The sequence below is a fragment of the Rattus rattus genome, chromosome 17 (assembly GCF_011064425.1).
Source record: "Rattus rattus isolate New Zealand chromosome 17, Rrattus_CSIRO_v1, whole genome shotgun sequence".
NCBI lineage: Eukaryota > Metazoa > Chordata > Mammalia > Rodentia > Muridae > Rattus > Rattus rattus.
Window position 1 is genome coordinate 25,559,451 of NC_046170.1, and position 21,627 is coordinate 25,581,077.

The 21,627-nt window shown below is 45.5% G+C and overlaps 2 protein-coding genes across 2 annotated transcripts in view; one reads left to right on the plus strand and one right to left on the minus strand.

Annotated features, from left to right (window-relative positions):
* Ranbp10 (RAN binding protein 10) overlaps positions 1-2,768 on the minus strand; it is a 62,518-nt gene extending 59,750 nt beyond the window's left edge. The window contains exons 1-2 of the mRNA XM_032887392.1: positions 2,374-2,768; positions 1,497-1,608 (exon numbers count right to left, since the gene is read on the minus strand). Of these exons, the coding sequence (XP_032743283.1) occupies positions 1,497-1,608; positions 2,374-2,692 (431 nt within the window). The 5' untranslated portion in view covers positions 2,693-2,768. The remainder of the gene's footprint in view (positions 1-1,496; positions 1,609-2,373) is intronic.
* Positions 2,769-8,687: 5,919 nt separating this feature from the next.
* On the plus strand, positions 8,688-21,624 carry Tsnaxip1 (translin associated factor X interacting protein 1). The gene is made up of 15 exons (XM_032888013.1): positions 8,688-8,746; positions 14,401-14,513; positions 14,661-14,787; positions 15,962-16,055; positions 16,799-16,995; positions 17,366-17,501; positions 18,197-18,366; positions 18,449-18,608; positions 18,682-18,812; positions 18,931-19,056; positions 19,197-19,349; positions 19,597-19,706; positions 20,706-20,832; positions 20,928-21,034; positions 21,247-21,624. Exons 2-15 carry the CDS (start codon positions 14,416-14,418, stop codon positions 21,485-21,487), a joined length of 1,977 nt encoding a protein of 658 aa, XP_032743904.1. The 5' UTR covers positions 8,688-8,746; positions 14,401-14,415; the 3' UTR covers positions 21,488-21,624.
* Positions 21,625-21,627: the final 3 nt, after the last annotated feature.

The window sequence follows — 21,627 nt, forward strand, 5'->3', positions numbered from 1 at the left end:
GTCTTAAGTCTTCCAGCAAATATAAGTTTCCTATCTACAAATGAAAGAGATGAAAGTTAAAGATGCAACAGATTCCCTTGATTAAAATTCAAAAGTCACTAAATGTTAAGGTTAAAGGCAATTTAGAAAAAAAAAAAAAAAGGCAATTTAGATGCTCATAGAACTCCCCAGAGTGACTATGAAGAGACTCAATCCCCAAGCTCCACCCAAGTGCACAGGGCCCTCCAAGGCTGGGATGTCACAAAGTCCCTGAGAAAGCAGGCAAGGCTCCAATCCCAACAATCCTGCCCCAGACTCAGCCTTGTTTTTGTTTTTTATTTTGCTTTGAGACAGCGTCTGATGAAATAATCCTGGCTGTCCTGGAACTCACTCTATAGACCAGGCTGGCCTCTACAGAGACCTATCTGCCTCTGCCTCCCGAATGCTGGGATTACAGCCATGCATCATCACGTTCAGTTCAAGCTCAGCCTCTAAACATGGTGTTTTACACACAACCTAAGTGAGACAGTTATTAGGAGACAAATTATCCTAAAAGCTTAAAAACATTCTCAGGTCTACATGAATGTCCCTGGCAGTGTTTGCAATTCTCCCATAACAAACCTAAGAAAACGTGTTAGCCGGGTGATGGCAGTGATGGTCGAACATGCCTTTAATCCCAGCACTAAGGAGGCAGAGGCAGGAGGATCTCTGAGTTCAAGGCCAGGCTACAGGGCAAGTTCCAAGAAACTGTGCTCAAAAAACAAAAAAAATTAAGAAAAGAAAAACAGGGAAAAAAAAATAAATAAAGCTTGTCCCAAAATAGTCACATGATGGAATAGCTTGGGACACCTGTTTTGTTACTTGGGGGAATAAGGAAGACAAGGAAAAATGTCCCCTCTGATGTCTTGTGTCTGCTTAGGTCACCCTAAAATAGGGAGTCTCCCTAATGCTGACTTTAATAAGACCTTCCGAAAGCTGGTCCAACTGGTGTTCAAGTCCTTGGACTGAAAAACAAGTTTATGAGCAGCAAGGTCACCTGACTCTGACCGTGTGTACACTGTTTATCCAGATGACAGTGGCCACCACAACTTTGATGAATGCTACACAGACTCTACTATCTCTTTGAAGCTTACTGAGGCCTCTACTTGACTCAATGCCATAAAAAGGAACCTCAACTTCGAAAGGAGGGAAGTCACAAACACCACATGCTGGCAGGGGAAACCCCATTTGCCCTCTAAATTGTTAATGTAAACTTGTTACTTACAACCCTGATCTATGACTATCTAATTACAATACTAAAAAAAAGTGCCCTCTGCTCTATCTTCAATGTGCCTACTGCTCTCAACGCCCACTGTTTAGACCAGAACATGTCTCTAGTCAGAGGAGAGGTAGCCCAGATCCAAGTGGATTGGCAGGCTAACATCATCCGTTAATACTAGCTCTGGAGCTTCAGACATTGACAACAGGGAACACTAGTTCTATGTTGAAGAGGAAAAGGAATATTGAAAAAGGCTTACCCATCTCTTCCTTTGCTGACAATCTTTACTTCAAAATAGTAAATACCACAGGCTGCTGGGATGGGGTGGGTGGCTCGTACAGAGGCTGCATCTTTGTGATTTTTGCCATGACCTGATGTAAGAAGCCAAGGAAAGAATGTCAACACCAGAAAAGGCAAATGGAGGCCTCCTTTTTCTCTATGCCATGATAACTTCAAACCCTCCCTGGGCTGAGGAAGTTCTTGTACTCTCCAAGGAATAATAAGACAACTGAGTAAACACTTAAGTCTCCCACCTTTAGATCATCTCCAACCCAGACCAACAGTCCTGACAGAGATACTGTCTTCCATAACAACAAGGGTAGATATAGGCAATAGAAATGTGTGTGAGACACTCTGAAGACTGTTGTCTGTCTCTCCAGAATCCAAACAGCCCAGCCTGGAGCCCAGGGGAAGGAAGTGGCAAAAATGGAAGTCACCACTTCCAACAACTTTAGCACACAAACCCCAGCCCAGTCCCGGATGACTGGCAGACAGGCAGTCCAAGCACCTACTGTGACAATGTTACCACCTCTTTTTGCAAACATTACTGAAACTAAGCCATGGTAAAGGGCCTAGCATAATAAGTTGGAGCCAGCTCAGGAAAGAGGGGTGGCCCTGAAGTGGAAGGACCTGTCCAACACCGGTTTTGGACATTTAGTGTAATTGTCTTTGAGTCGGGTGTTTAGGAACAGAGGAAAGGAAGCAGGTAAACTCCGGCCTGGCCAACCCCTCCACTCCGGACGATCCGATGGGCTAAGGCCCAACTCGCAGAAAGCCCGGACAAAGAAAGGGATAATGGGCACAGCCTCCCTGTAGACGCTCAGGACGTGTCTCCCAGCGGCCAGACCCGCTGTTACCTTTGTAATGGACACGGAGGTTTCCCTGGGAGAGGCCGATGTAGTTGTACTTGTCCTTGGGGCTCCAGGAGCGCGGCAGCGGCGTCTCGTGTTGATTAACCGCAGGGTACAAGCGCTGCAGGCGCCGACTCAGTTCCTGCTCTCCAGGTGACGGTAGCCCGCCCCCGGAGTCCCCACCGGAGGAGTCCCCAGCCTGCGGGTTTCCAGCTCCCGGGTCTGCAGTCGCCGCCGCCATCTTGGAGGGAGCTGCTATTGTGTCACTGGGGGCGGGGAGGAGTGCAACCAGATCTGCCTTGCTCAGCCAATGGGCCGTGAGCATCTCAGGGTGGTAGGGAAACTGAGTCCGAGTCCAGGCAACCTTTCTTTGGACACTACTATACTTCGCTAGAGTTGGACTACATATCCCACAATGCAGAGCGCTGTAGAAGCCGGCCAACGCGAGCTCCTGAAGAACTTCGGAAGATGTAGTACACAACTGTTCATTCACAAGCCTATACAACGAAGACTCTGAACCACTGAAAACTACCATTCCCGGCTGGCCAAGTGGCAAGACCTCGAAGCTTGCCTTTCTCGTCCATGGTCTCAGTTTATTCTCCTGCCTCAGTTCTGTAGCTAATGTCAAATTTGCTGCACTGACTGGTTCTCAGAGCACCACATCTCTGGGTCGGGGTCTACCTTTACTATTAGGCCTTTCTTCAGAGTGCTCGCGGGGGCGGGGAGGATGGAGGCGTGGCGCAACCGTGATCCCACCCTCAACGCGGAGGCCGCTGGGGGCTGGTCCCCATGGCAACGGACTGTACACTACCGCAACGGCTCCAGCCTGCTTCTGCTCCAGAGTCATGGCCAACCCCCAGACGCGTAACCAGAGTTTCTCCAAGCTAAGGTAGCACCTGGCCGGGCTGAGGGCGGGGAGAACTTGAATATTTCCAGAAATATTGACACTGATCCAGATCGCTGCACTGTCTGTTGGTCTCAGTTCTTTGGGCTAGGACTTCAGCGCCACAGAATCAGCGATACAGTTGTAATAGAATTGGGACTGACTCGTCAGTCCAGTAAGAACGTTACGTGCTGCCAAAAATGCAGGCGTACTTTATCATTAGATACATGATCTTAGCTAAACACTGGAAAACGAAGTGCCTTAGTATAATTATATGTGAAATTCTCTACAGCTCCTGAATATAAGAAGCATTCAGTGTCTAATGAATGTTGTTTCCTGCCTGCTCATTCCCAGTAATAGAAGAAGGGCGAGAGAGGCGACTTCATTCTCAACACTAATCTTTCAGGGTCTGCTGCCTTGGTAGAAAAAAGCTACAAAGGCCAGCCTGTTCTACATGAGAGTTCCAGAACAGCCAGGGTTATATGGAGAGACCCCCATCTTAAAGTAAATGAATTAAAATAATTAATAATGTTAATAATAATAATAATAATAATAATAGTAATAGTAATAAACCTGCAGAAGTTCCAAGGACAGGAAATACCAATGTTATGATTGTCCCTGAAGCTTAAAAAAAATTAGTCTACAAGAAACAGGCAGCAGGTTGAAAAAGAGTTACCCATCAAAGGCATAATCCAGGAAAATTACTATCCATGAAAAAAAATATGTAATAGGGCTGGGGCTGTAATTAGAACATGCCAGAATCCCCAACAACACACAGAATATGAAACAGGTTCAGAATCTTCATTCATTAGGGAGTTCACCATTCATGTAGTGACACACTGTTTCCCTTATAGAGATGCACTGTGGGTTTCCTCCTTCAGACCTTAGAGAGGGCCAACAAGATGGACACACCAGAGCTTAGCACAATAGAACATAAGCAGAACCTGATAGAAGAGACCTCAGAGTTTTATATTTCCTTGGAGAATGTTTCTCCTCCTATGGGCTTTTCTCCTTTTGTTCTCATATCCCTGCATGCCACTTTAGTGGGGCTATCTGTAAAGGTCATTCAATATCAAGAAATTCTTCTGAGAACCCATTGCCTGCAGCCAATTATAACACTGAGGTTTCACCACCATTGTGATATAAATGTAAATATTTTGCATTCCTCCTTTAGGGTTTCTGTTAAATCATTTTTTTTTTAAAGTAGGGAACCTAGGACTGGAGAGATGGCTCAGCAGTTTAAGAGCACTGACTGCTCTTCCAGAGGTCCTGAGTTCAATTCCCAACAACCACTTGGTGGCTCACAACCATCTGTAATGGAATCTGATGCCCTCTTCTGGTGTGTCTGAAGACAGCTACAGTGTACTCATACATGGAATAAATAAATACTTAAATAAATAAATAAATAAATAAACAAATACCTAGCTGGCCAGTCAGCACTTGGGAGGTAGAAGCAGGTGAATCTCTGAGTTTAAGGGCAGCCTGGTCAACAAAGTGAGTTCCAGGACAAGTAGGGCTACATAGAAAAACCTGTCTTGGGGTTGGGGATTTAGCTCAGTGGTAGAGCGCTTGCCAAGCAAGCACAAGGCCCTGGGTTTGGTCCCCAGCTCCAAAAAAAAAAAAAAAGAAAAGAAAAACCTGTCTTGAACAAACACACACACACACACACACACACACACACACACACACACACACACACACGAGCCTGAGAGATTATTCAGGGAGTTAAGGATTGTCTGATTACCTGAATCTGATCCCCAGATCTTACATGGTAGAAGAACAAAAGTCATTCCAACAAGTTGTCCTTTAATCTTCCCTGTGCCCCGTGGCTCATGAATACATACATAAACAAAGAAAGGAAGGAAGAAAGAGAGGAAAGAAAAAATGGGGCTGGAGGGGACTTCAGAGATGGTCCAGCAGGTAAGCTCATTCAGAGGCCCTGAGTTTGCTACCCAGTGTCTACATCAGGTGGTTCACAATCACCTGTAATCCCAGCTACAGGAGGAATCTGACACCTCTGGTGTCTGTGGACACCTGCATTCATGTGCACAATACACATAATTAAAAATAATAAAAGGGCTGGAGAGATGGCTCAGCAGTTAAGAGCACCCGACTACTCTTCCAGAGGTCCTGAGTTCAATTCCCAGCAACCACATGGTGGCTCATAACCACCTATAATGAGATCTGATGCCCTCTTCTGGTGTGTCTGAAGACAGCTACAGTGTACTTATATATAATAAATAAAATCTTTAAAAAATAATAATAATAAAAAATTAAAATATTAGAGTCTAGAGAGATGACTCAGTGGTTAAGAGCACTAGCTGGCTGCTCTTCTGGAAATCTGGGTGAGATTCCCAGCACCCACAAGGTAGTTCACAATTCTCTTAACTGGTTCTAAGGAATCCAGTGTTCTCTTTTGGCCTCCTGGGATAATACTCATACACATAAAATAATAAAAATAAAACTCAAAATAAGGGGTTGGGGATTTAGCTCAGTGGTAGAGCTTGCCTAGGGAAGCGCAAGGCCCTGGGTTCGGTCCCCAGCTCCGAAAAAAAACCAAAAAAAAAAAAAAACTCAAAATAAGAAAAGTAATTAGAAATTAAAAATAAGAACCTGTCTTTGTTAGGGTTTTACTACTGTGAGCAGACACTATGACTAAGGCAAGTCTTATAAAGGACAACATATATTTGGGGCTGGCTTACAGGTTCAGAGGTTCAGTCCATTATCATCAAGGTGGGAACATGGCAGTATCCAGGCAGGCATGATTGACGCAGGCAGAACTCAAAGTTCTATATCTTCATCTAAAGGCCATTATTGGAAGACTAGTTGACTTCCAGACAGCTAGGATGAGGGTCTTAGAGCCCACACCCATAGCGACACACCCACTCCAACAGGGCCACACCTTCTAATAGTGCACTCCCTGGACTGAGCACATACAAACCATCACAGTGCCTTATTTGGATGAGACTCTGCTGGGTGTGCTTGGTTTTCATTTTGATTTTTATGTCCAAAGCTAACAACAGCTGTAACCTACTGAACTTTTCCATTTGGCATTTTCTTCTGATGTCTAGAGAGCTACATAGTCGTCCTAATTGTTTTCCCTTTCATGGTGGTTACAGTATGATCAAGAACAGAGTTTTTAAGGGGCATTGTAATAAATACGTGCCTGTAATTCCATGAGTCAGGAGTCTGAGGCAGGAGCCTCAATTCAAGGATATACCGAACTACATATGAACTTATCTCAAAGATCAAAGGTATAAAAAGGAAAAAACATAGTCAGGCATAGTGGTTTATGCTGGTAATTCCAGGAAGCAAAGGGAGGAAAATGGATACCAGAACAGCCTGGTCTCTGTAGTGATTTCTCAAGGCCACCCAGGATACTTAGTGAGAATCATGTCAAAATTAAGTTAAATAAATGAATAAATTTTTTGAATTGGGGATAGTGACTGATGGTGAGAAAAAGATATTAAGACGCCAATGATGGTTCGTGACCAGGCGGAAACAGCGGTGGTTTCCATTTGGGGTTGGGGATTTAGCTCAGTGGTAGAGCGCTTGCCTAGGAAGCGCAAGGCCCTGAGTTCGGTCCCCAGCTCCGAAAAAAAAAAAAAAAAAAAAAAGACGCCAATGAGCAGATTAAGTTGTAATGTATCTTTTTTTTTTTTTTTCGAGCTGAGACCGAACCTAGGGCCTTGTGCTTGCTAGGCAAGCGCCTACCACTGAGCTAAATCTAACCCCAATTGTACTGTATCTTGTTACTCTCCAATATGTGTCTTTTAAAAACAACAACAACAAAAACAAAAATCAGTATTGGAGACTGAATCTGAACCCCATGCCTGTTAGGCAAGTCCTCTGCCATTGAGGTATATGCCCAGTCCCTCTAGTTTGTTTTGTTTGTTTGTTTGTTTTATTTGTTTGTTTTGAAAGAGGATTTCACTGTATACCCCTGATTGGCTTGGAACTCACTATGTAGAGCATGCTGGCCACAAACAGAAATATACCTGTCTCTGACTTCCAAGTGCTGGGATTTAGGGTTTGTGCTGCAGCCCAATTCCTTTTCTGCCTGCCTTCTGTCACGAGAGAATGTGGGCAAATTACCCAGGACAGCCTTAAACTTGCTATCCTCCTGCCTCAGCCTCCTAACCAGCTAGGATTACAGGACTACTAGTCCATGTTAGTTACAAACATATATCAGGTTACATCTGTCCTCTTGTGAGTTGCTTGTCCATTTGCTTTATTCACATTCAATGTTAAGTGGCATTAAAAATTAGGGTTTGGGGGTCTCACTGCTCCATTAAAGTAGGCCTGAGGAATTGTGCAGAATAGAGTTTCCTAACTGGGTTCACATGTTTGGGTAATACTAGTCCTACTTTTTATTTGTTTTCTTTCCTTTAGGTTTTTTGAAACAAGGTTTCTCCTTGTAGCCCTGGCTGTCCTGGAATTTTCTCTGTAGATCCTGCTGGCCTAGAACTCGGAGATCTACCTGCCTCTGTGTCCTGAGTGCTGGGATTAAAGGTGTATGCCTCTAGCACCTGGCTCTAGGTTCACTTTTTTTATGAGCAAAGAAACTGAGGTACAACAGCATACTTAAAGTCACCAGCTAGCAAAAGGAATTAACATCAGGTGCACAAGTCTGTCTAGCAGTATACCCTTAACCAGCAGATCACTGAATCACCTCTTCCGTTTCTTCCACTTGGGTCACACTGGCCATATGTATGTAGCCCTCTTTGAATGCCTCCCTACCTTGAGCAAGCCCCTTCCCAAAAGGCTTGACTTTCAAGTTTGAAATCTCTTCAGGATCCATTTTTCTCCTAATCTGCTATTATAATAAAACCTATACAGCACATTTTAGTCTTCGTAGTGTTTTGTTTCCTTCATTTTTGATTGATTTTTGGTTTGTTTGTTTGTTTGTTTGTTTGTTTTGAGACAGAGTTACTCTGTGTAGTCTTGGCTGTCCTAGAAGTAGCTCTGTAGACCAGACTTGCCTTGAACTTGGAGTTCCACATTCCTCTGCTTCTCCAGCACTGGGATAAAATGCCTGTGCCACTACCACCTGGTGCTTAACTCACTCATATTTAACCTTTACAAACCTATTTGGAACAGAATAAGAATTTTCTGTTTCTTTAAGAGAAAACTGCTAAAGGAGGTTAAACAATTTGCTCAAATCTGATCCTTTTGAAACTCCAGATGCCAGGCCTCCAGACTCTTTCACCATTAAACAATGCCCTCTCCTGAACTGTGCTAGTACCTGTACTCACAAGTGCACAGACTGACAAGCGTACACACACGCACACACATACGCACACACACAGAGGGGGTGGGGAGAAAGAGGAGAGCACACTCTGTGAGGAAGGGTCAGAGGGATCTCCCTCCCCTTTATGGGCTCTGTCACCCACCACAGCTTCTTTTCTATGCAGAACACGCACAGAATCTTCAGGAGAGACTCCGGAAGCAGAGAGCATTGAGAAACGCAAGCTTTCCCAGAAGCGAAGGACACTGGTTAGTGATGCTCTTCTTTTGGAAGCCCACATGTCACCCTCTACAACCTGTCTGTTCCACCTACAACCCCAAAGCATAACCCAGCAGACTAGCTTCTTCCCAGTCAGAGACGTATGACTCACTCACAGAAGCCAGGCTCACTAGGCTCTGGGGGAGGAGGTAAGAGCATGCTGGTCCTTCTTCCTCATCTGAAAGCTGGCCCAGGCTGTTCTAGGTAGAAAAGACTTAGTCCCTTCCCTCAGCACCTTTCACTTTGCAACTCAACATTCTGAAATAGACCCTGTCTGCTGTGACCTGTACCTTTTGTCTTTATGGCCTTAGGTCTGATAACAGTACTTGAGTTCTATAAATACTTAGGGGGGTTGGGGATTTAGCTCAGTGGTAGAGCACTTGCCTAGCAAGCATAAGGCCCTGGGTTCGGTCCCCAGCTCCGGAAAAAAAAAAAAAAGATTTAAATACTTAGGAACAAGCATGTGAAGGCACAGTACAGAGTATTTCTCTATTGGATTTGGTTCTGAGTTCCTTGTTCCTATTTTTAAAAGTTTTTGTATAGATCAAGCACAATGCTCACACCTGTAACCCTGGCACTGGGAAGGCTGAGGAAAATTGCTGCAAGTTTAAAGCCAGCCTGAACTTCACAGTAAACTCTAAGCCAGCCTGGGCTACACGAGAGAGACCCTTTTTTTTTTTTTTTTTGGTTCTTTTTATTCTGAGCTGGGGACCGAACCCAGGGCCTTGCACTTCCTAGGCAAGCGCTCTACCACTGAGCTAAATCCCCAACCCCGAGACCCTTTCTTAAAAAGCATTTTTTTTTTTTTAAGATTTATTCATTTATTATATATAAGTACACTGTAGCTGTCTTCAGATACACCAGAAGAGGGCATCGGATCTCTTTACAGATGGTTGTGAGCCACCATGTGGTTGCTGGGAATTGAACTCAGGACCTCTAGAAGAGTAGTCAGGTGCTTTTAACCGGTGAGCCATCTCTCCAGCATTCTTATGGGGGCTGGAGAGATGGCTCACCGGTTAAGAGCACTGACTGCTCTTCCAGAGGTCCTGTGTTTAAATCCCAGCAACTACATGTTAGTTCACAACCATCTGTTATTTTGTCTTTTTTTTTTTTTTTTCCGGAGCTGAGGACCAAACCCAGGGCCTTGTGCTTGCTAGGCAAGCACTCTACCACTGAGCTAAATCCCCAACCCCGGTTCACAACCATCTGTAATGCGATCTGATGCCCTCTTCTGGTGTGTCTGAAGACAGCTACAGTGTTCTTATATATAATAAATAAAAAAATTTATTTTAAAAGCATTCTTATAAAGCCAGCCTTGGCTACACGAGAGAGACCCTTTCTTAAAAAGGAGATTTGTGGGGTTGGGGATGTAGCTCAGTGGTAGAGTGCTTGCCTAGCAAGCACAAGGCCCTGGGTTCGGTCCTCAGCTCTGGAAAAAAAAAAAAAAAAAAAAAAAAAGGAGATTTGTTCAAATCTCCAAGAAAAACATCATGGGGCTAGAATGGGTGCCACAGTGGTTAAGAGCACTTGCTACTCTTGATCAGGGTCCTGTTCCTAACACTGTAACTCCAGTTCAGGTAGAGCTGGCGCCCTCTTCTGACCGCTCCAGACTTCAAGCATGTATGTGGAACACTTACATACAGGCAAAATGTTCATATACATAAAGTAAACAAACTTTTAAACATTAAATATATAAGGGGAGGCTGTATCAGGATGTATAGTGAATAAATTGATAAATGAAAAAATTATATATGACACAAACTTATTAAAAGTTTTATATATGGGGTTGGGGATTTAGCTCAGTGGTAGAGCGCTTGCCTAGCAACCGCAAGGCCCTGGGTTCGGTCCCCAGCTCCGAAAAAAAGAACCAAAAAAAAAAAAAAAAAAGTTTTATATATATATGTATAGGTATATATATATATATATATATATATATGTATAGGTATATATATGAACTTATAGCTGACAATGGAACAGTGTTGGTGCTGTGTTGCATTTACTGTGTGAATGGTGTTCGTTGGGAAGTATTTGGGAACATATAGGCCAAATATGTTAAGAAGCTGGGAACTTCCAAGATGAGGCCCCCGTGTAAGGAGAAAAGAGCAAATATGGACTCTAGAGAACACATTCCCCAAACTCCTGTAAGGAGACCTCAGCTCCACTCCGACTCGGCCAGTTTTCAAAGACTTAGCTCAGCTTAGACCTGCAGTCCAAGCACTTTTGCTCTGTTCATTTTCCTTCGGTGTCACCAACTACCAGAGGGAGCTGTTTCCTGCCATCTCCTGGGAGTGGGGCACCCTCCAGTTTTTACCTGCAGGGGGAAGCAAAAAGCAGGGAACTCAGAGGAACATCATGAATGTTCTAGCAGCCCTTGGGCAGAAATCTTCACTAGAAGCTAAAAACCCCTGGAAAGAAGCAGCAATTTCCACAGTGTATGGAGTTTTCATTGGCCTGCTCAAATCAAAGTAAGGTGCTTATCTTTTCTCCATCTGAAAAAGCAGAAAGAGCAAATTTTACTCTCCTTTTGAAAATCTGAAACACTTTCCAAACTCATCAATATTAAGCCCAGGACTCTCCACTTTTGTTGTTTTGAGACAGTCTGACACAATGGTCTCAAAGGCATGCTCTTTCTGCTTCCACTCCTAAGCAGAATGCTGGGATTACAGGCCACTCCCACCAACCATGTAAAAAGTTTGTTGTGGGGGTTGGGGATTTAGCTCAGTGGTAGAGCATGTGCCTAGCAAGCGCAAGGCCCTGGGTTCAGTCCCCAGCTCCAAAAAAGAAAAAAAAAAAAAAAGAAAAGAAAGAAAAGAAAAGAAAAGTTTGTTGTGATAGACCCTTGGTACAGTAGTTCTGCTTTAGCATACCCATGTTAGTATTACAGGTGTGAGCCGCCACACTTAAAAAGTCCTTTATTTGGGGTTGGGGATTTAGCTCAGCGGTAGAGCGCTTGCCTAGCGAGTGCAAGGCCCTGGGTTCGGTCCCCAGCTCCGAAAAAAAAGAAAAAAAGGAAAAAAATAAAATAGTCCTTTATTTGTTTGTTTTACTCCCTGCCACACATCCACCCGGCCTGAATGTTTTCCCTTAGTTTATCTTTAGTTAAAAAAGAAGGGGGGTGGGGGGGAGGCTGGAGAGATGGCTCAGCGGTTAAGAGCACCTGACTACTCTTCCAGGGGTCCTGAGTTCAATTCCCAGCAACCACATGGTGGCTCACAACCATCTGTAAAGAGATTCGATGCCCTCTTCTGGTGTGTCTGAAAGCACCTATAGTGTATTTAAATATTATAAATGAATAAATCTTAAAAAAAAAAAAAGAAGAAGAAGGGGGATGGGCAGAGAGATGGCTCAGCGGTTAAGACCTCTGGGCTTCTCTTCCAGAGGTCCTGAGTTCAAATCCCAGCAACCACATGGTGGTGGCTCACAGCCATCTATAATGAGATCTGATGCCCTCTTCTGGTGTGTCTGAAGACAGCTACAGTATACTTATATATAATAAATAAATAAATCTTTAAAAAAAAAATGGGGCTGGAGAGATGGCTCAGTGGTTAAGAGCACCGACTGCTCTTCCAGAGGTCCTGAGTTCAATTCCCAGCAACCACATGGTGTAACCATCTGTAATGGGATCTGATGCCCTCTTCTGGTGTGTCTGAAGAGAGCAACAGTGTACTCACATACATAGAATAAATGTTTTCAGATGGTCTCATGTAGCCCAAGCTAGCCTCAAACTGTCTGTGACGCTAAGGATCCTCTTGAACTCCAAGCCTCCACCCTTCATGTGCTCAGATACAGGTGTGTACTAGCCCATATGGTTTGCTTATTTGAGTCAGGGTCTTTCTGTGTATTTCAGGCTGGCATCAAAGTTTTAATTGTGGAGCGCTGGAATTATGTGCATGAGTTACCAGATAGTTTACTTTTTGAAACCGGTCTCTATGTAGCCCTGGCTGTCTTAGAACTGGATATGTAGCCTGGCCTGGAATTCAAAGATCTTCCTGATACCAGGCTGGACTATTTTTGGGTGGGGCGGGTCTTTGAGTCAGAATCCAGGCTGCCCTAGAACCCACTATCTAGTGGAAGATAATCATGCACTTGGGATGCTTCTATCTCCACAACCAGAACACGCAGATTACAAGCAGAATGTTAGGATTGCAAGATTATAGGTAGGTACCCACATTACACAGTGCTAGGACAGAACCCAGGAGTTGATGCATGCTATATAAGATTATTATGCTCTTTGTTCTCTGCTCTGCTCTGCTCTTCCCCTCTGTCCCTGTCCCTTCTCTCCCCATCCCTCTCCCCTTCCCCCGACATGCCCATGGCCAGCCTTTCTACTCTTCTGACTCTTCTGTCATTAAAACTCTCCATATGGAAAAAATAAGATCATCATTATTATTATTATTATTATTATTATTATTATTATTATTATTTACTGTTTTTGGCTTTGGTTTTTTCAAGATAGGATCTCACTAAGCAGCTTTGTGTGTTCAGGAACTCATGATGTAGACCAGGCTGGCCTCGAATGCAGAGAGCCCTGGCTCTGCCTCCCAGAGTGCTGGGATTAAAGGTGTGTACACCACCACCCAACTTACTGCATTTTTCTATGCCATATTTAATGAAAAGATTTTTTTTTCTTTTTTTCGGAGCTGGGGACCGAACCCAGGACCTTGCGCTTGCTAGGCAAGCGCTCTACCACTGAGCTAAATCTCCAACCCCGAAAAGATTTTTTTTTAAAAAGCCATAAATACCATGTTGTACCAAATGCACCTGCTAATGGTTCAAAACGAAACCCCATTCGCCAGGGGACCCTCGCCTACTTCTTTCTCCCCAGTCTCCTTCCAGGCTCCATTTGTTAATCTCTGTAGTTGGATCTGTCTTTCCGTTTAGGCTTAGCCTGGACTTGCTTCCTCCCCTATTTCCTTATGCTTTCAGCATGTTGTACAGGGCTCTTCAGGGTTCATTTTTGTTTGTCATAAGACAGTATTCAATGTCCCCTGACAATCAGAGTGTAACTCTGATTTACTGGATTCCTAGCAGGCACTACACAGTTTTCTCCTGATATCCTTGCCTCATGCATTGGGATGCTGACTACTGTTACCCCTACTTTACAGATGAAAAGTCTGAGGCTCAGAAAAGTTAACCTTGGGGCTGGGGATTTAGGCCAGGGGTAGGGCGCTTACCTAGGAAGGGCAAGGCCCTGGGTTCGGGCCCCAGCTCCGAAAAAAAAAACCAAAAAAAAAAAAAAAGAAAAAAAAAAGAAAAGTTAACCTGTGGTCACACTGGTAATAAGGAAGATTCGAGATTTAATCCTAACCATCTATAACTAAAAGACCACAGTCTTAACTATGAACCATATTAACGATGTCTGTAGCTGGGTGTACTAGCACATACCTGTGATCCCAGCATCTAGGACTGGAGGCAAGGCCTTGAGTATAAGGCCAGCATGGGCCATATAGCAAGATTGTGTGTGTGCATGCGTGCATGTGTAAGGAAGCAGAAGAATATTAGGCTGTGGTTACAGCTCAGTAGTACAGTGCTTACCTAACATGTGTGAGGTGGTTCTGGGTTCAATCCTCAACAATACTAAAAATGGGCGGGGTGGACGAAGGACTAATGTTGCCATAGTAACCCCAACTGTCCCTCCCCTAAGCCCTTGCAGTTATCCATGTGTGGCCACCTGTCACCATGGCCTACATACACCAGTGGCCAGACCATTCTACATAAACGAAAGCCCTGTTCAGATGACAGCCGGAATCGAGCCAAGTAAGCCAGGGCCAGCCTAATGGGGGATGGGCTGATCTAGGCTAGGTTTTGGTCCAGGACATAGAACTTAGTGGAGTTTGCGGCCCCAGACCAAGAGTACAAGGATCCATGGGTGCTAGTGACATCTCAGCCCACCATCCTCTGCAGTAGCTGGCAGCAGCAGCCCCTGAGCATCTCCAAGCCCAGGTACCTGGAGCAACTGGAGAATTACCTGCGCAAGGAGCTCCTCCTGCTGGACCTGAGCACGGACTCTGCACAAGAACTGAGGCTGCAGGTCAGAGCCCACAGACCCACCATGCAAGGGTGGAAAGAAACCTCATGCATCAGATCTGAATGATAGACCTTCACGGGGAAGTGGTCCTCCATCTTGCGACTATTCCTCTTTGAAAAGAGGCAAGTCCTTTGACAGAGCCTTTGGCCTGGTGGCAACAATGAGAAACTAAAGGAAAAAGAATGGTCAGTCTAGATGCAATCCAGACTCTGGTACATACTAGAGAGGGACTCAGTGATGATGAAAAGGAATCTCAGACTTCTGACCTAGACACGACTGAAGCATTTACCGAATGCTGACCTGTGTTCCAGGCTCTGGACACACTCTTACAAGCAGACGCTTGAAGGCATCCCACAGGGAAGTAGTGGAGCTGGGATTCCAACTCAAGGCTGGTTCCGAGCCTGTGTTCAACCCTGCCTCCAAAAGCTTTCTGTGTTTGCAGACCTAGAGTCTCCTTTCACATCTGAATGTTTCTGAGGGATGAGAGATGGCTCAAGTGCTCAAAAGCCTACTGTACAAGTGTGAGGGCCTGAGTTTGGATTCCCAGAACTCACCTACCTAAAAAGTCAGGCCCAGCTGCATCTGTAGCTCTAATACTTGGGGGTTGCCAGTGAGAGAAAGGCAGATTCCTGGAGTTTATTAGCCAGCCAGCCTTGCTAATTGGTGAACTTCAGATTCAGTAAGAGAGTGACTTTATCTCAAAGAAGACACCTAATGTTGACGTCTATGAACCACAACACATGCATGCACATGCACACATGCCTACAGACTCATTCTAAATCTAAGTTGGAAGGGAGAATTTCACTCTTGCACTTTGAGTTCAGAACAGGAAGCTAGAATTGTTAATGTCCTATTTCCATAGGTCTTTGATGTAAAGAGGGGTTACAGGTGAGAGACAAATTAGATACAGGACCCATCTGGTAGGCAAGAAGTTGACTGCCTGGGCAGCTAGAGTCAGCTTGGGCAGAATGGCATATTTACCTCACACTAGTGGGTTGCTAAGTTTCAGAGTTGGCAGGAGGCAATATCTCACACCTGTCCCTCTTCTCCAGCTGCATGGTCCTAAGACTTGGGTGGTGCTTGGCCAGACATAGGCAGTCTCATATGGAAATAGTTCTGCGTCCACTGGAGGTGGGGGCTATGGGTCAGGCAATGATAAGTTCCTTTTTTATGGCAGCCTTACAGGGAGATCTTTGAGTTCTTCATAGAGGATTTCAAGACATACAAGCCATTGTTATCCTCCATCAAGAATGCGTATGAGGTGATGCTGGGTAAGACTGCAGCTCCTTTCTGCCCCCCCACCCCCGAATAAACAGACTATTCTGACTTTTTAATTCTCTACTAACAACTGATCTTTCTAGTTGTTTTGCTTGCCTCAACCCCCTCTCTCCTTTAGAAAGATGGTGAAGCAATCTGTAGTAAACAGCAGGAATCTGAGGAAAGTAACTCCTTCTGGGAACTCTCTCATCTGCCCAGAACAAGCTAAGCATTCACAGAACTGAAGGCTTCTTCTATTCTCAGCTGCTGCCTTCCTTAAAAACAAGTGTGTGGAGAGAGTAGAGAGGCACTGGAGAGATGGCTCTATAGTTAAGTACTGGCCGTCTTCCAGCGGACCTGGGTTCGAATTACAGCACCTCCATGCTAGTCAATAATTATCTGTAACGCCATTTCCAGGGGATCTGACCTCCTCTTCTGGTCTCTGCAGGCACTAGACACACATGGGTTTCACAGACACACCTACAGGCAAAAGACCATGTACACCAATGACCTGTGTAACCAAGGATTTGTGATTTCTGGCTGTTTGTTCTCTGTTCCCCCCTGCCCCGCCCCCCGCAAAGGGCTTTTCTACCTGTCTGTTTTGTTTTTTGAGACAGGGTCTTTCTATGTATTCCTGGCTGTTCTGGAGCTTGCTTTGTAAGCCAGACTGGCCTTCAATTCAGAGATCTGCCTCCTCTCTGTGGTGCTAGGATTAAAGACATGCACTACCATACCCAACCCACCTATCTTTGCTTAGCCCACCAAAGAGAGAAAATCCGGTCCCTAGAGCCCCTGAAGGCCAAGATTGTCACTGTGAACGAAGACTGCAGTGAGAGAGTTCTGGCCATGAGGGCTGAGGAGAGGCATGAAATCTCTGTGCTCAAGAAAGAGAAGATGAATTTGCTAAAACTCATTGATAAAAAGAATGAAGAGAAGATCTCACTGCAGTGCGAGGTGAATGAAACTGGGAGAGCTGACAAAGTCCACATGTTCCTGCTGTACCTGTAGCCTGGGGGTGGTGACTGAGGCAACCCCAAACCCTGGCTACCCTTCTGCCTGGAATGGAGCTATCACATTCCCAAGAATCCCCCTACTGTCTTCCCTCTGCCCCTTTCAGTATAGACTCCAAGGTGGCTCCAGGCACCAGAAAACTCTCCATGGGCTGAAGCACTGACATCTTGCTAGGTACTCAGGCATGATCGGTTCGCTTTCCTTTTCCCAAGTTGAGAGGACTGTCAAGAACTTATCACACCCCTAGAGTGACTAGCTGCCAACCAGCACTCCAAGGGTCACCAAGAATGCAACTCTATTTCCTACTCCCCAGGTGGCTAAACTGAGGAAGAGTCTGGCTGAGGAGTACTTGCGTTACCTTACCGAACGAGATGCCCGAAAGATTCTCATCGGGGACCTGAATGAACTGAGGTACCAGCGAGAAGACATGTCACTAGCCCAGAGCCCAGGTAATCCCAGGTTTCTCTCCTAAGATGCTGAAGTCTGTCTGTCACCATTTATCCTGCTCATTCAATATTCCTAATATCTTATTATCCTGTGTCCATACATGGTGGGAGATGTCTGGGTCACTAGCCCAGGCTCTGGATCTTTTGTGTTAGACTGAGAATCACAAAATAAAGTAGGAAACTTTACACTGCTGGAAGCACCACATGTCCTGGGGTTCTCTACTTAAGCCTGACCCCTTAAGGTGGTGATGCTGTGGACCCAACAAGTCCCAGGCAGAAGAGGTAGATTACTTTTCTATTGCAGAGCTAAAATACAGTGACTTGTAGGAGGAAGCACTTTTTTGGGATTTGGGGTTCCAAAAGGAATAGTAGTCTGTCGTCATCACGGCAACAGGCATGGCACTGGGGCAGCAGCTCAGAGTTCATATCTGATCCACAGTCAGGAAACAGAGAACACAGTGGGAATGGTACTGAGTTTTTTGAAACCTCAAGGTTGCCCCCAGTGAAACACCTTCTCCAAGGCGGCCATACCTCTTAATCCTTCTCAAACAGTTCCACCAAATGGGGAACAAATATTCAAACATATGAATTCAGACATATGTGGCCCATTCAAGTAGAGGGCATCCCCCAAGCAATATTCAACCCAACTCTGAGTATAAGGTCTAGAGCCAGGGTGACAGATGATGGGCCCTCTGCAGGTGTTTGGGGAGAAGACCCTGTGAAGCTAACACTGGCACTGAAGATGACTCGACAAGACCTGACTCGCACGCAGATGGAACTTAACACAATGAAAGCTAACTTTGGAGATGTGGTACCCAGGAGAGACTTCGAAATGCAAGAGAAGACCAACATGGAACTTCAAGAGCAGGTGCTTGGTGGGCAGGTAGAGTTGGACATGGTAGGGTATGGTCAGGCAGGTGGGTAGTTAGGACCAATCACCTTGCCTACAGCTAGAAAGCCTGAGAGGCGACTATGAAGAAGTCCGAAAGGAGCATGAGATGCTGCTGCAGTTGCACATGAGCACACTAAAGGAGCGGGACCAGTTCTATAATGAGCTGCAGGAGATCCAGCGCACCTCTACACCGCGGCCTGACTGGACCAAATGCGAAAGTAATGATTGTAGGGGCCCCAGGGCCTGCTGAACAACATGGACTAGGTTCTAGCTTCTTCTCCCAACTTGCAGGTGTCATAGCAGGGGGCCAGGAACGCTGGCTAGTGCTGGCTGAAGGGAAGAACAGTGACCAGCTGGTGGATGTGCTCCTGGAGGAAATTGGCATGGGTCTGCTTCGGGAGAAGGACTTCTTCCCTGGCCTGGTAGGGAGTCCTGAGCCAGAGGCCATTTAGGATTCTGGGGGAGCCATCAGAGCTCATCATCCCATTTACTAACAGGGCAATGGTGGGGTCCAACCATGTGCTGACGCCTGCCTTTCAGGGCTTTGGGGATTCCATCCCCCCATTCCTTCGGTTTGATGGCCCTGTGAAGAACAAGAAGCCCAACAAAAAGGAGGTGGTACATCTCCTTAAGGATGCCTGGAGGGAGCGTGTTGTAGAGGAGCAGGTCAGCTTTCATTGGTTATAAAACATCGCTTCTGCAAAACGTCAGTTCCAGTTTGAGGAGTTCCCTCAAGATGGTAGGGAATAGGGTGGGGGCCTAATAAGCCTGGAACGCTCTGACCAAGTATTGTCCTCATCCTATAGAAAGAGTCATTTCCAGATTTCTTCTTCAATTTTCTGGAGCGTCGCTTTGGGGTCAATGAAGCCATGGCCTGGGCTTATACCATTTTTGAAAATATCAAGCTCTTTCGTTCCAGTGAGATCATGAGTCAGTTCTATGCAGTTTTGATGGGAAAGGTGAGCTTTGACCTGGGTCCTACCTGTTACCCTCAGGGAACTAGAAAGGGCTTTTGTCCCCGGCACAAAATGGCCCTGCCACTACTGTAGTAAACAGCATATTAATAACTGCTTCAGGGGTTGGGGATTTGGCTCAGTGGTAGAGCGCTTGCCTAGGAAGGCGCAAGGTCCTGGGTTGGTCCCCAGCCCCGGAAAAAAAAAAAAAAAAAAAAAAAAAAAGAAAAAAATAACTGCTTCCCTCTTATAGACTTTGGAGAGTGTATATATCAACCAAAAAGACACACTGTACCACCTGCTGAAGGACATGATAAATGCTGACACTCAGAATGAGGGGTCAATAACCATGGAACAACTCAGGTAAGAGACTGACCAGACTACTCCAAACTCTGGTCTATGATTGACTGGTCAGGTTCAGGGAAAGGGGAGCCTCAGGGAAAGGGCCACAGCCTCAAAGCCTGCTGACCTCCTGACCTCACCAGGTGTGGCGACATATGCTAGGAATTCTAGCACTTGAGAGATTAAAAAAAAGCAGGAGTCATTAATGAGCCACCATGTGGTTGCTGAGATTTGAACTCAGGATCTCTAGAAGAGCAGTCAAGTGCTCTTAACCACTGAGCCATCTCTCCAGCCCAGTAGTGCACATTCTTAATCCCAGCATTTGGGAGGCAGAGGCAGGTGGATCTCTCTGAGTTCAAGGCCATTCTGGTCTATAGAGTGAGTTCTTGGCAACCACATTAACATAGATATAGACCCTTTCTCAATCAATCAATCAATCAAGGTAAAACAAAAAAGTAGCATAATGCAGCTCATCATTATGAATTCAAGAACTCTGAAAAAGAAAGAAAAAAACCTTCAGAGGGGCTGGAGAGATGGCTTGGGGTTAAGAGCACAGACTGGGGTTGGGGATTTAGCTCAGCGGCAGAGCGCTTGCCTAGCGAGCGCAAGGCCCTGGGTTCGGTCCCCAGCTCCAAAAAAAAAAAAAAAAAAAAGAGCACAGACTGCTCTTCCAAAGGTCCTGAGTTCAATTCCCAGCAACCAATGGTGGCTCACAACCATCTGTAATGGGATCCAATGCCCTCTTCTAGTGTGTCTGAAGACAGCTATGGTATACTCATAAATAATAAGTTCTAAAAAAAACAACAAAAGGGTTGGGGGATTTAGCTCAGTGGTAGAGCGCTTGCCTAGGAAGCGCAAGGCCCCTGTTAGGTCCCCAGCTCCAAAAAAAAAGAAAAAAAAAACAAAAACAAAACAAAATAACCTGTTGAAATAATAATGGGGATGGCCCAGGAGGGCTGGGAGGGTGAGTTGGCAGACTCGGTTACTCAGGCCCTGTTGGAAACTTCATTTTCCCCGTAGCACCGTCCTCAAGACTGCCTTTCCTCTCAAGAAGGAAGAGCAGATTATGGAGTTGATGGAGGCAGCAGGCTGGGGTCCAGACAGCAGCAACACAGACATGTTAAACTATCGATCATTGTTTACTGAGGTAGGAAGACACAAAACTTGCCAGTCCCTTCCCTAGTCTTATTTAAACTACAATCAAATGGCCTCACCTTGCCTTCCCCCCTACCGCACCCACAGGATGAGGAAGGCCAGAGTGAGCCATTTGTGCAAAAGCTGTGGGAACAGTATAACAGTGAGAAGGAAGCTTACTTAGAAGAACTGAAGCAGGAGCTAAACATGGAACGGTGAGTGGCCCTGGGCCCCAGAGTCCCACTCAGCCACTGGTCCCTGGGTTGGGCAATCATATCAGAGAGCATCTCAGGTACCTGAGTCTCCCCAGGCAACAGGTACTATGCTTGGTACTACTCAGATCTGAGTAGTTTATAGGCACTTCAGGGTTGGGGTACAGAGAGAAGAGCTCAAGCCTGTGTGCCTGTCTTTCTTTCCTTGTGGGCAGTCTTGAAGAGGTGACCCTACTGAAGATGCGTGGGACACTGATGACCATTGATCCCACCATGGACAGGCAGACTCTGAGTGCCTACCTGAGCCAGGCCTATCAGATCCCTGCAATTGATGTTCCATTGGATGATGAAGAGAGGCAGGGGATAATTTCCGTAACGCTTGAGACTGCACTTGATCGACTTAAGATGGCAGACACGAAGCGTGTAGGACCTCGAGAGCCAGAGCAAACAAGCTAGAGCCTCCAAAGGCAACAGAAATACTCCAATGTTGCTAACCTTCTTCTAGTATAAAATTCTTTATTTAAATTCATACTATTTTTCAGGCTGGGGGAAGGTGATCTGGGCAGGCCCTAAGACATGCACTAAAAAGCAGAACA